The sequence below is a fragment of the Lepidothrix coronata genome, unplaced genomic scaffold, assembly GCF_001604755.1.
Source record: "Lepidothrix coronata isolate B3197 unplaced genomic scaffold, Lepidothrix_coronata-1.0 Scaffold72, whole genome shotgun sequence".
Lineage (NCBI taxonomy): Eukaryota > Metazoa > Chordata > Aves > Passeriformes > Pipridae > Lepidothrix > Lepidothrix coronata.
The window spans coordinates 496,716-511,002 of NW_016690252.1; the positions used below are offsets into that span (position 1 = coordinate 496,716).

Genomic DNA, 14,287 nt, shown 5'->3' on the forward strand with positions numbered 1-14,287 from the left:
AAGCAGTTTGACACAAACCATTTAGCCCCAGCCATCATCATTTCAAATTATTATTTACAGACCCAGAGCTAATTTCTCTGCTTCTGCATATTCTCTGATTTTCATCTCTAGTTCCATATGATGATGTTAAATATGTTTGGTTGAATTAGACAGCTCTAAGATCATCACAACATGCTGCAGTCCTATACATTTCATTGAATTTTTGACTGCAAAACATCAAAACTGTAAGAGGTATGTTACAATGAAGAAGAAATGAAATCGCAGTAGCTCAGGAACAAGCAAAGCAATACTCCATCCTACCTCTTGAAGCTGCAGTCGAACTTTGCTAATTGCTCTAATCCAGTGGGCTCTTGCTGGAGGAAATGGTGGTGGCTCGTTGTCACCATGGTAGCTTAAAAGCAAGAAACAGAAAATCACTATATGAAAAACATTCACCTGTAGCATTAAAGACTCAACTACGTGGTGCAATCACAGCTTCAGCTCTGGAAGCTGAAGGAACCAACAGGCTCCAGTCAACACACCCTGCACATACTCTGGGAAGTGAGAGGCTAAAGGTTTCCTTATATACAGGAATTGTCTTGGAAACTGATTAACTGAAAGATATAAGCTGTATACAATCCAGACCCAGGAGCAAGATGATGTCTGAGAGAACATAACGGAAGCTGTCCAAGGCACATGATTAAGCCAGTGCAACACACTGGTATCATAATTACACACACAAAGAGGCAGAAGGTGCCTGTTGCAAGTTTCTTCTAACCACTGCCCTTTCCCACTCACCCCTACTGCTACAAATTTACAGCCCCTCTTCAGTGGAAACACTAGCAACAGGGCTCAGCCTTGTTTTCCGCTTGTTCATTGAACCTTTGTCACTCCACCCTTTCCTACAGCTTTTCAAGAGGGAATGTGCATCTGTCAGCAAGCTCCACTTCGGCGCCCCACAGCACATGTTGCAGTCCCTAACCTCATGGTACCTTGGGCTTTTGGTTGCATTCCTGCTTTTGTATGTTGCTGAGGTGTAAATCGCCAAAACAAACATCTTTTCCTGCCTGCAAAGCACCCACTCCACACTGTTGACAATACTAAACAACCCCACAGCTGAAAGCATCACATATCCATGCCACACATCTAGCTCAGGTGCAACTCTAAGGACCAATGTTCAGAGCTCAGTTCCATGCATACTCCATGGAGACAGGAGAGCATTGCCAGAGAGTGGAGAGAAAGGGCGCCAGTGATGTAGGAGCATCCAAGTTGGATGCTTAAATTAGCTTGAAACAGACTATGTGAATAACCTTCCCTGTGAACAAATATAGGCCAGCCATTCTGGGACAAGACTCCTGCTGCTCTGTAAGGAGAAGAGGAAAGTGAGTCAGAGTTTAAAAACAGTTTAACACTTTCTCTAGTCTTGTTTTCCTTTTTTCATCTTTAGTGTAAGGCTTGCCTACACATGAACTCTTGTGGTTAATTCTACCATACAAGCACAATGACACCAGCTGTACCCTCCAAAGGGCAGAGACAGGCAGACATCTTTCCATGGATCTAACTGAACCAGATAAAAGCAATCCCTCATACTTAGTAAAGTATAACCTTATCCACACTAGGGTCTGCAATGACTCGATTACCTCAAGGAAAAATGTCACTCCCAAATTTAAGCAGTGGAATTTGAAATTCCTCTAAAAGCTGCACAAAACCCAGTACACCACTCCCCCAAACTTAGCCAAAATACTTTTGAAGTCTGTTTTCAATACTGTACAAGGACAAGAAAAGCTGCAACAGTGAGTCAGATCAACATGTCTATTCATACTGTAATTCTACAACCTACAACTACATAAACACTAATGGTGGTAGTCTACTACAGAAGAACTGAACTAGTGAAGCTCTAACCATGACAACATGGACTTCTTGGTTGCATAAACCTGATCCCACGTGAGCAATGGAAGCAGCTATTTTTGGGCCAGAGTACATTCACCAAACCAGAAACAGGAAATACAGCAAATGAGCTTCAAGGCACTAGCTGGTGTTCCTCTTCACATACACTGCAAACATAGCTTAACCTAGTCAATGTCACATAAATAAATGTTCCTGCACAACAGATGTTTCACAGGTCAGCAACATCAACTTAGTTGTCAGAGAAGGCTGCAAGAACAATGTACACAATTCGCCCCAGGAAATAGCAAATTAGAAGAACCCTCTTTGAACTAATTGAAAATAACTAATTGAAATTCACCTACCTCATTTGGGCTTCTGCATCAACATCCTTGGGCTTCTCAAGTTCCAGAGGTAACTTAGGTGCAGGATGGTCTGCCTGTTTTTCCTCTGCCTTGCAGAGCTTCTCCTCCTCTCCTTTGCCATGAGGCTCCTCTTGCTCCCTGAGCCAAGCCTGACCATCCTTCTGGTAGCTGCCCGAACTGTGGTAGGAATGATTCGACTGCCTTTCCTGGTGATCATCATCTTGCTCAGAGCCATGGGCACTTTCATGGGAATGTTCCAGCTCACTTAGGTGAGAGCTTTCCTGGCTGACATTGCAAGAGGAGCCATATCTACTACTGCCAACAGGACTATGAGAAAATAAGAAAGTCCATCAGAAAAAAATAATGGATTGAAAAAACACAAAACAATGTGCACATTCAACAAACTGAGCAGAACACTAAATATTACTGAAAACATATGTGTTATGGAGTCAAACACATTTAACTACTATGCTCTTATGATTATTATCTAGACTTATGAACCTCAAAACTTTGGTAGGCAGTAGAAATACTTCATACACAGCCTGCCAGCATATAGACCATATATGCTTTTTATATATATATATATATATATATATATATATATATATATATATATATGTATATATGTACATGTATACTTTTATATATATACTTATATACGGTCTATACATATATATACCTTGGTCTTTCCTGCACCAAATACTATTTCACCTTACATCAGCAAGAAACTGCCAGTGAAGATATTCTAATAACCAGACAAGATTAATGGAATCATAGCAATTCAGAGTGAAAGTGTTTCTGTCTTCTGTGGTTTTGCTGCAGCTAGAGTCTTTATCGTGACCATTTAAGCTGATTATTATTATTAAAAAATACAGTTAAAGTTAACTTTATTTTTATATATTGCAAGTTTATGATAAAATACATTGCAGTCAAGATTAAGATTGTCAAGACTCTCAACTTAAAACCTTTCACAAAAGTGGAGCAATTTTTCAAATGAAAGCCACATGTCTCTCTCTAATAGAGCTTTCTCAATAACTCGTTTTATATAAAAAAACCCAGAGCCACAGGGGTGTGATCTCTCTGATTCAAGACACCACTTTCAGGATTGAATTCCTAGAATCCTCAAACAAAATACAGCAGATGGAAATTTCTCATGCAGTCAGGAAAACTATGGCCAAGAATAAAGCAGCATTCATATTTCTCTCTCGTAGTCTTTGGAGAATTTGAAACCAGATAGGAAGTTTATGAGTGCAGAGTTGCAGCTGTGTGATCAGAGGAACAAGTTTCCCTTATATTACACAGAAATATGTAAGTTTAGTGAGTCTCTGTTTTGATTTTTGAAGGCGATTGTAACTTAACGCAGAGGACTTAATACAGCCTCATGAAATACCGATACCTTCCTTTAGTGGTTTTCATAACTGCATGAAGTAACCTTCTCACAGATTTTAGGAAAAGCGAGCATTAGAATACCTTCACTGATATCTCTGATAATGTTTTAATATATTCGGTAATATGAAATGAACCGAAGTAGTTCTATAATGCATCATCAGTAAGTTAAATTTCTCTCTAAAAGCCTTTATCTTGCATTTTGAAAACAAAATGCTCCTTCCTACCAGTACTTTCTACCCACTGTTAGTTTTTTCTTGGCAAATACAATATTATTATCACTAAACAAGAAAGCAAAGTGAATCAATATGCAGCAGAATTAACACACAAATACTTCTGAGAGGCTACTGAAATCAGCACTAGAAGCATTTCATTCAGTGGCACACGGTATAAGAACATAGGAAATTCAATTACACTTGCAGAAGAAAAGTGGAAAAAGGTGAGAAAATGGTCTAAGGGCTTGTACATAATTGCAACTGCAGTTTGCCATAACCTCTGTGACAAACATTGACAACAGACAGGGAAAGGGACTGAGCTACAAACATCAGACACCAAGGCCATCATCTACTGCTGCAGTGTTGCATTATAAATGGTCAAAACCCATTTATTATGCCTCATTTGTAACTAGCCTTTTCTCATTCTGTTGTTCCACGCTCTGCAGATCTGCAGCCAGTGTGTTAGGATGAAGCACTGCTCCATCAGGAGCAGAATCAAGCCCAGTTTCTCCCAGTTCAAGCTTCTCTGTCACATGCTCTTCTGCCTGATCGTCCTTCTGCAGTTCACCTGAAATCACGTTCTGCTGATCTTCTGACTCTTTACCAAACTTCTCTCCCAGCTCTTTGCTGGATGTATCATCAACAGTGCTTGCACCAGATGGCTCTTTGGAAAGTTCATTGTCTACAGTGTCAGGCTGCTTTGAAGACAACTTTACTTCTATATTTGCATCTGTCAGTTGATCTGAAACTGCAGATTTTGAGTTTTCATCTGAACTGACTGTTCCTAACACCTTGTCATCTGGTTTTGACAAAGCCTGTGGTGGCACATTTGGTTCCTTTTTGGCAGAGGTCTCCCTGATGTCTTTTTGCCAGGGAAAGGAGAAATCTAGCTTTTTCCCAAATACTGCTCCTTGGGCACTCTCTGGCTTACTCACCTTTTCTTCACTACCTCCTTCAAACAGAGATGAAGAAAGCTTCTTAAAACTGGACATGAGGCCCTGATCTGTTCCTGCTTTATTAACAGAGGGTGGCTGCTGAGAGAAGAATGACCCAAACGGCTTTCCACTATCAGAAGATGACATAAAGCTGAATTTTGGCAAACTGGGTATGTTTGGTATCTCAAAGACATTTTTACTACTATTTGTATCTGGAGGGACATTATCCTGTTTCTTCAAGTCAGATTTGGAAGCAATTCCTTCTGCAGGCACTTCATCAACTGCTAAATGTTTCTCCTCTTTGGCAGTTTGGTGTTTTACTTCACTTGTCTTATCTTCATTTGGCTGAAGCTGATAAACACTGGGCTCATCAGCTGGAGCTGTGGGTTCTCTATCATTGCTACTGATCAAGTCCTGCTGATCAACACCAGCATTGGCCTGATCCCCTGTAACAGCAGCCTCTGATTCAAGTGTAGCACTCTTGTCTAACTGGGAAAGGTTTGTGCCTGCCTCACTAGCTGGGGCTTCCATTTCGAGTGCAGGCTCATTAGTAGAGTCAGAGGGAAGGACATCAATGGCTGCCTTGTCTGCAGGAGCAGCCTGTTCCTCTGCTACATCTGAAGACCCCGTATCTAGTTGGGAAGTACCTACATCAGTCTGGTCAATGGCCTCAGCCTGCACTGTATCAACTGCATCCCTGAGATCAGACTGGTATGGCTGAGTATCTACCACCTCAGAGGGTTGTGCTTCCTTATCGAGCTGCAGAACCTCAGGAGCTTGTTCCTCACTACAGACTCCCGTTTCTGGCATGATCCTCAAAGGTTCCTCTTTACAGGTTTCCGAGTTCTGTTTTGACTCAGCTTCTGTTTTCATAGGAGACTCATTTGTGGAGTTCTCTTCTGCTGAAACAGGTAATACATCCTTCTTCACAGAGCTTGAGACGTCTCTTTTAGACTCTCTGGCTGCATCTGTATTTTCTGTCTCCTTAGAGTCTTTTGCTGGAACAGACCCAGTGACATCTTTCACACTACTGCTTTGAGGTTTAGGGGTGGATTTTGGAGGCATCTCTTTTGGAGGTTCTTTTGGAGGTTCTTTTGGAGGTTCTTTTGGACCTTTGAAGATGCCAAAGAGATCATTTGTGAAAGCTGGTGCTGGGGCACTTGGGAGGGAGGAGAAACCAAAGAAAGAAGAGCTTCTCTTCTGTGCAGGAGGAGGTGCAGTAGCTTGAGGTTGTGAAAAGAAACCAGAAAATGTTTTAGGCGGTTTCATTTTTGTCATGAAACTTGAAAACATTTCAACTGAAGAATCCAGAACTGATTTATCACCCTCAGGTTCCTTAGGTTTGTTTTGAAAATTAGATGCCTCTGGCATTTTAGGAGGAGCGTGTGGCTCTTGTGCCTGTTTTAACCTGTCACCAGGAGTTTGTTCAGGTACTTTATGTTCTGGTTCTTGTGCCTGTTTTAACCTGTCACCAAGAGTTTGTTCAGGTACTTTATGTTCTGGCTCTTGTGCCTGTTTTAACCTCTCACCAAGAGTTTGTTCAGGTACTTTATGTTCTGGCTCTTGTGCCTGTTTTAACCTGTCACCAAGATTTTGTTCAGGTACTTCATGTTCTGGCAACTCATGCTGTACACAGACTTCTTCAGAGACCGCTTCATTTTTGATGTCACTTGTACTATTTAAATCTTTTAGACCCTGGGAATCCATCTTATCACCTGAGGCCATGCTATTATCCATCTTTTCAGAAGTTTGCTCTTTTGAAGAATAAGGCTCTTCTTTATCAATGGGAAATTCAAGACTGTCCATTTTTTCTGTATTACGCAAAGCATCTTCTTCTGCCCCTAGGGAAATAGTCTGAGAACCTTCCTGCACAGTGGGAGTCTGAAGGAAAGGATCAGAAGCAGCTGAATTGGTTACTGCAGTGTCATCTGTCTGTGGAAGCTTTTCTAAGTCACTCTCTTCAGCTACTGCAGCAACACTTTCTATATTTTTCACATTTTCCACTGCCAGCATTTCTGATTTATTTTCTGGGATGCTGAGGTCATTAGATATTTGTTTGCCAGTCACTGCTGCAATAATATCATCAACTTCTTTTTTATTGTCTGCATCTTGTTGCCTGGTAGAACTGCTGCTTTTGACACCAGAGTCAGTGGAAACACTTTGCTTCACATGTGGCTTAGAGTCCACTGGTTTAGCTGGTTTTGTATTACTCTCCTGTCTATGAGCAGTTGGTGGCTTAGAACTCACTGGTTTAGCTGGTTTTGTGTTATTCTCCTGTCCTGGAGTAGTTTGAGGCTTTTCATCCAAAAACGATGTCAAATTGAAGAAGCTAAAGCTAGTGCTTCTTTGAGGTACGCTCTTCTCAGCAGATGGACCACTGGAGAAGAAGGAGGGTAGATGAAACAGTCCCTCTGTTTCTTGTTGCTTCCCGCCAGCAGGAGCAGCAGCAGGTGCTGAAGGCTTTGGTTCATCCGACCCAGTGAAGAAGGAGAATATGCTCTTACTGGCTGGCTGTGATTTCGGAGCAGTGATGTCAGAAAAGCTGAATGGCAAACTGAAACCTGACTCTTTAGGTGTCTGGTCTGGCTTTGGTTTTGTCCGATTGGCTGTGTCTCCTAAGCGATCTCCTGCTTGTTGCTTTGGTGTAACTGTGGGTGTGCTGCTTTGCTGCACGGCTGACTGGCTCAGCTGGCTTATTCTGGGACCTACACCCATTGGCTTCTGTGAAGCATTCCCAGGAGGCACTTTTTTACTCTCAGGAGGCCCCTCCACAGCTTTTCTGCTTTGTTGTTCCTTTTGCACCCCAGGACTAGGAGAGACCTGGCTGTCCATACCTTCCGTTCTCACCTCTTCCTTAGGGGTGGAGGACAGACATGGCATACTGGCACTCTGAAGACCCCCAGACTTCTCAGTTTTTTGTCTTGGCTCAGCCACAGTTCTGCTATTGGTTTTTGGAAGAGTTGTAGTGCTTGAGGTTGGTTGAGAAGACACAGGCTCCACTTTGAAGAGATCTCCGATGGATCCAAACAGTGATGAGATGCCAGAGGTTTCCTTCTGTTCTGGCTGTTTCACCTCTTCTGGTTTATCACTTTGACTTTTCTTCAAATCCGGTGATGGCTGTGGTGCTTTGCTCACCTGTGTTTTAAAGAAATCAAAAAATCCAGAAGCTTGGGGTTTGTTGGCAGTTGAGCTAGCAGGAGAATCTTCTCCAAGACTGAACAATTTTAGAGCACTTTTAAATAATGTCTCCTCAGGCTCAGTGGCTGGTTGGCTCTGATTTGGCTGTGACTGAGAAGGTTCACTAACGTTTGCATGCCTTTCAAGATGCCTGGAAGCTGGTGTTGTTTTGACAGGTCTCTCTTCTCGTATGGGCCTGCTGTCTGGAGCAGTCTGGCTCAGTACAGAGGGAGATCTTGTTAATCCTGGTTTTTTAACACGGATGTTTTCTGTTTGATTTAATTCTGGCTTTTCCTTTCTAGCAGCCTCCAAATTAAGTTCTGATGAGGCATTCCTTCTCAGTTCTGATGTCACAGGAAACTTCTGCCCTGCCTGTGCCTCATCCAATTTTCTATTTGGTGTAAGTGGTAAAACATCAGTTTTATTTTCAGATGATATTGACTGTGTGTCTGTCCTCTTCAAGGCAGAATCTTCTGGTGTCTCAGAGCCAGGGCCTGAAGACTTTCCAATTAGTCCACCCAAAGCAGAAAATAAAGAGCTAACTTTATTCACTGGTGTTTTCTTATCTTCCTCTGTCTTTTTTGTTTCTGTTACTCTTTCAGTAGATGCTACAGTTTCCTCAGCTTTAGGAGCAGACTGAAACAGTTGGAAACCAAAGAATCCTGATGACCCACTCCCAGAAGTCGTCACAGGGACAGCCTTCTCGACTTCCTTAGTGTGGACCTCCTTACTCAGGGATTTATTGAAAGTTGCTCTGGAATGTGTTCTGAGATCAAGGGTTAATGGAGGCTCCTCTGAATGATTCAGGGTTTCCTTCTCAGGCCTAAAATCTACTTTGAGTTTTTGAAGCTTATAACCTGAGAAGTCTAATGGCTGCTCTCTCTGATAATAAATAGACTCCTCAAACATTTGTGAAAAGGTTTCCAAATTCATGTTCATTAGCTGATCACTCCTCTGCAGAGCTACTGACAAATCCAGGGGTTTATTTGTTGTATAATCATCTAGAGACTCTTCTTCAGCAAACCAAAACAGCTCATCTTCACTGCCAAGAGGGACTTTAAAACCACAAACAGCAATCGTGTTGTCTTCTAGCACAGCTCTTGGAATGGAATCCATCTGAAAGTTATAATCCCAGCAGTCCGGGTAAGAATAAGTTTCAGGAGCGCACACGTAGACATACTGTCCAGTGGGATCAGTGAGCAGTGAATACACGTACTGGCTATCACTGTACATGTAGTATCCACAATCACCATCTTCTGATGGCCACCATATGCCCTGCTCAAGCATCGTTATCCACTCCTGATACTCCCGGCTATAGGATGAGTACATGAAGCTCTCGTCCATACTTAAAGTCTCTTGGTCAATTAGTGTCCACATTGTTCCATCACAGCCAGAGGAGTAGCTTAAATCCATGGGCAGCTCCTCAAATGAGTAACTGACATCTCTTTCAAAGGGTGGAAAGTTACTGTAACTTTCATTCACAGAATTAGCAGCCCACGCATCATTTTCTTCTGAACAAACATCTTGAAACATTAACTGGTCAAATGACTCATATGACATTGCACTTAAATCTAAACTCTGTCCATCAAAATTGGCATTAGTCTGCCAATCCATCACATTTGCATTCCCATCCTTTTTACATAGATTCACTACCATATCATTTGCAGGCCAGTCCAGGAACTGAGGGGGCAGAACAGAGTTCTGGTTTAACACGTAGTAAACTGGAACTGCTATTCCATGAGTGTCAGCCAGTTCCCCCATTTCATATTCCCATTCAAAGCCAGAATGGCTTCTTGTTTCCTGATAAACTGAGTACTGCTCCGTAGGGTTATAGCTTTTATTAGTCAAATTGAGAAATTCATTTGATCCTTTGTTTAAAGGAGTTGGAATTACTCTAGATTCTACATCCTGATGAGGAATATGTCTACTATTTTTAGGCTTTCCAGATAAGTCCTGTACCTTGTCTTGCATATTTAGAGCTTCAGCTTGCACAGGATGCCCACAGTGGGGAGCATGTGGCTCAGCTGTTTTATTTACTTTTGCACCGGACAGGTGGTCAGTAGTTTTGGAAGATTCCACTGTTTTCACATGATCTTGTTTCTCCTTTGGTTTAGGCAGGAGATTTTTTAAGAAGCTGGAAGCTTCCTGTTTTTCTCCAGTGCTGCTTTGACTGTCAGAAGCCATTCCCGAGTTGCTGGGTTTTGTCTCTGAGCTAGAATCCTCACCTTTATCAAAGAGCTTCATGAAGCCCAGAGAGTTTGTTTTCACCTTCTCTTGCTTAGATTCAGACAAGTTTTCATTTGAAGCTAACCTAAATAAGCCAGACAACAATCCAGGAGAAGTGCTTTTCTGGCCATCACCCTCACTTTTAGCAGTTAGGTCTTGGTTATGGGCTGTGTTTTCATTGGAAGAAATGCGAAGGAACCCAGAAAGAAAACCTGGTGTGTGCTTCTTCTCCATGTCGTCTGCACTTGCAGCTTCTGGCCTTCTGGCTGAAGAGGTGGATTCAACTGAGCTGTTGTTTAGTCCTTCCTTCATCAGTCCTTCTTTTACATTTCTAGGTTCTTCCTGAGTACTCTTGGTTCTCTGCTGCTCTTCTGCAGCCTTAACGGTAGCAGAGCCATTCTCTTGGTGCTTTTCTCTGTTTCCTTGGCCACTAGATAGATTTTCTTTATTTGTGCTTTTTCTCTGTAAAAGTTCCTCCTTATGGTCTGATAAATTTGGAACTGAGTTAGATTTTAATGAAACGGCATTTTCTGAATTCCTGTTTCTGTCTCCAGGTAAAGAACTGTCGTTAGAACTCTGGTCACTTCTTTGGTCCTTTGTAGGTGCTAGATTTTCTGCAGAAGAAAATTTAAATAACGAAGGAATAAAGCCTCCCTTCTCATTCTTCTGTTCCTGCTTTGCTGAAAAACCCAGACCACTGAAAAAAGGAAGTTTTCCAGTGAAAGGAAATGAGTGTTCTTCCTTTGATGAACTATTTTGTCTTATATCCTCCTCAGACTTATGGCCTTTAAAATGCTCAGATGTACTTTCTTTCTGCCCTTGTTCAGCAGAAGGAAGCAACAACTGACTGAAAGACTTTTTGAGTGGACTGAAAAAGCTTTCAGATGCTGTACCCTGACCTTGAGGTTGTGAATTAGGTTCCACATTACCTCTGTTTTGCTTGTTTCCCAGTCCATGACCTGCAGTATGCTGATCCCCTGAGTGATTTGCAGGAGGCTGCTCCCTGGCAGTCGGTGCACCCTCTTTCACAGTGGCAGCTGGTTGGTTTGTAACAGGATGTAAATCTGGTTGCTTCTGTGGCACATCCTGCTGCTTGGGAGCCAAGAGACCATCAAAATTGGCTTTCAGGCTGAAGGAACTGACTGAATTTGTGAGCCTGCCAAAGATTGAAGACACAGAAGTGCTATTTGCGTTTACCTCTGCCTCACTTCCAGTCTCACTTTTCTGTACCTCTGGAACAATGCTGCTGGTCCTGGCTGACGTCTGTCCAGATGGTGTTTCACTCCTGTTTGCCTCATCAACTTTCGCAGCCTGGCTGTCCTCCTTGGTGTGCTCCTCCTTTATGACTTCTTGCTTTGGCACTTCCTTCTCAGAGAAGATCTTTAAAGGATTAAACATGCCTAGAACTGAATTCACAACTGAATGTTGGTTCTGCTGGCCGTCAGCAGCAGTTCCTTGTGATTGTTGGGGATGATGTGGTGCAGAAGCCTTACTGTCCACCTCAGTGGTTTCTGGCTTGTTGGAGTTTATGTTCTGGGCTCTTTTATCACCACTCACTGGGGATGGTAGCAAAGAGTGAATGGAGAACTTCGTGTCAGCTTTATTATCTGCTGCTCCTCCAGAAGATGAACTCTCACTTTTAGACTTATTAGAAAATACATTCAAGATTCCACCTTCTGATGAGTTTTTGTTTTCTGTATTCTCTGGAGTGGAAGAAACAAGCTTTTCAACAGATGCTGTGAGCTGCTTTGTGCTTGACCCTACCTTTTCTGTGAAAGAGCTGAACAGGGAATTTACTGTATTTTTCACACCTGACAAGTCTGGAAGAGATTCAGATTTGCCTTTGGTACTCTCCTCCGCAGCAGGTTGTTTGGTCTCTTCAGACTTTTTAGCTTCTACTGAATTATCAGTATTAACTTGTTTCAGTGGCATGCTCTCAACATTTTTTCTGGTTTCTGGCAATGTACCAAATTTGCTGATTTCTTCCTCCTTTTCAGCCAAGTATTCTGAGACTGATTCTACTAGACACTGAAGTTCATCCATTGTGTCTATGTACTCCTCGCTGGGTTCTTCAACAGGAGACAGTGTCAAGTCTTGCATAGTATGAACACGCTTGCTCTCTTTAGTTTTATGTTTTTTATCAGAGCTAGCCTTTTTTTGGGAGCCCATATTTGCAGGGCCATTAACAGTTAAGTTTCTCAAATGGTTGATGTCAGAATCACACCATGTTTTTGAAAGCGTAGCCAGTTCCTCCACTTCATCATCCGAAACAGGCGAGTACTGGAACTCATCAGAAGCACTGCTGTCAAATTCCTCAAGGACATCCACAGGCACAAAAGTGTTTTCTGGCATCCCGATGTGTTTCATGTCTTCGGCGTTACTGAGGTGAAGTGAGTCCTCACGGTTCATTCCCTGCTTGATGGGCAACTTGCCACTTTTAACCATTAACCCATTTTTGTATGGACGCAGGATTGGATAAGCAGGCAACCGTTCCTTACTTTCTGAGCTACTGGTATATTTTCCAGTTCTATCATATACTGGGAAATCATCAACTAGTTCAGAACTAGCTGCCACACCATTGAAATAAACTGCCTTCTCTCCAGGAAAATGTAGACCTCCATTACCTTGCAGGCTTATTTGTTCTCTCCCTCCAAAATTGTATCGCAGCTTCTTTTTCCTTCTTCTATCTATTGTATCATATTCCTCAGGATATCTAGGGACATCTACAGATCCTGACTCCACACACACCCTTTGGCAGCACCTTGATCTTTCACAGTGAATGAAATTTTCTCGTTTTGAGAGAGTCTGCATCTTTTTTATGTTTTTCTCATGCCAACTTCTATTTTTATGATTTTTTTCTAAGAATTCCTCTATTAGCAATTTTCCTAGCTCTTCATAGTTACTCTCCTCTTCTTCTTCTCCATCTTCAGAATTAAATGGAATGATCCTGACTCTTTCATTTCTAGCTAGAGATCCTTGTCTAAGATGAGAAATAAAGGAGGTGGGAGGGAAAGAAAGAGAGGCAGCAAAAAAACAGGAAGGGAAAAACAACAGTTTTAGAAAAAGCTCTAGAAAAGACAGAAAAAACAGCAATGGTAAAACAGGCATTAAATAAAGGAAAATTAAATCAGAAACATTCAGAAATAACAAAGTTGAAAACCTGCCAATCTACCACCATTACATTTAAACGAAATAGTCAAAAAAAGCAGCAAGGGTTGTGAGATTCCACAGGTTATGGCTGCACAAAAATTAGAAGTGCTTATTTGAAGGAGAACAGCTTTTTGTGATCAAGTGAGGGCACACAGCCTTGGCTGCACCAGTATTCTGCTGTTACTTTTTTAGGCATGCTGAAAAGAAGTCACTTATTGCAATAGCAGGACTACTTTGAGATACAGTGCCCACGCGCACCATTCCACTACGCTGTGCCTGCATTTCGGTCACTCCATGCTGCAGACTTTTGTTTTAGCAGTATTCATAAAGCAGAATGACTTTGTCTCTGCTTTATGACTTTGTGTCTTCCAAGGGTGGCTACAAAGCAGAGACTTCATGTAAAAACTCAAGAGTCACTGGACTCCAGGCAAGTGTGCAAACTGTGCACACCAGCAGCATGAGGAATTTTGGCTACTCCACCACTCCTCTTTGCGGGGAATGCTCTCACTGCAGCTACTGGCCTGGAGGGGCTCCTACCAACACAAAATTAAGGTTCTCGGGGGTGTCACTGGATCAGAAGGTAAAATAAAACACTGGCACTGGATATTAGCCCATTGCAAGCCTCACATGCTTTTCAGGATCCGTACTTCCCCTTTATAATGCATCTAAACAGATCCAGCAACTTGTCCATTGCGGGAGAATGGATTAAAACTTGTGAAACAATTCCAAGCTTCTCAGAAACCCAAGTAAATGACCCTTGGGGTTTTGGGATTAATTCCTAGCCCTTGGTCAGAAGGATTATCTCAATTGTTCAACAGCCCAAAGGCTAGTAGCAAGAAAGCTTCCTCTTTATCTGAATCTCACAAGAACAGCTCCTGGCAATCTACATAAAAATAAGCAGGTAGAAAGTGGATGTAAAAATAACAAAATGATCATCTGAAAGATGCACCGTAGCTTTGTCTCACGTCAT

The 14,287-nt window shown here is 42.2% G+C and overlaps 1 protein-coding gene across 2 annotated transcripts in view; it reads right to left on the minus strand.

Annotated features, from left to right (window-relative positions):
* UNC13B (unc-13 homolog B) overlaps positions 1 to 14,287 on the minus strand; it is a 208,782-nt gene that overhangs the window by 129,047 nt on the left and 65,448 nt on the right. For both annotated transcript variants that reach the window (XM_017819075.1, XM_017819074.1), the window contains exons 9-10: positions 2,229 to 2,555; positions 301 to 391 (exon numbers count right to left, since the gene is read on the minus strand). In XM_017819075.1, coding sequence (XP_017674564.1) covers positions 301 to 391; positions 2,229 to 2,555 — 418 coding nt within the window. The remainder of the gene's footprint in view (positions 1 to 300; positions 392 to 2,228; positions 2,556 to 14,287) is intronic.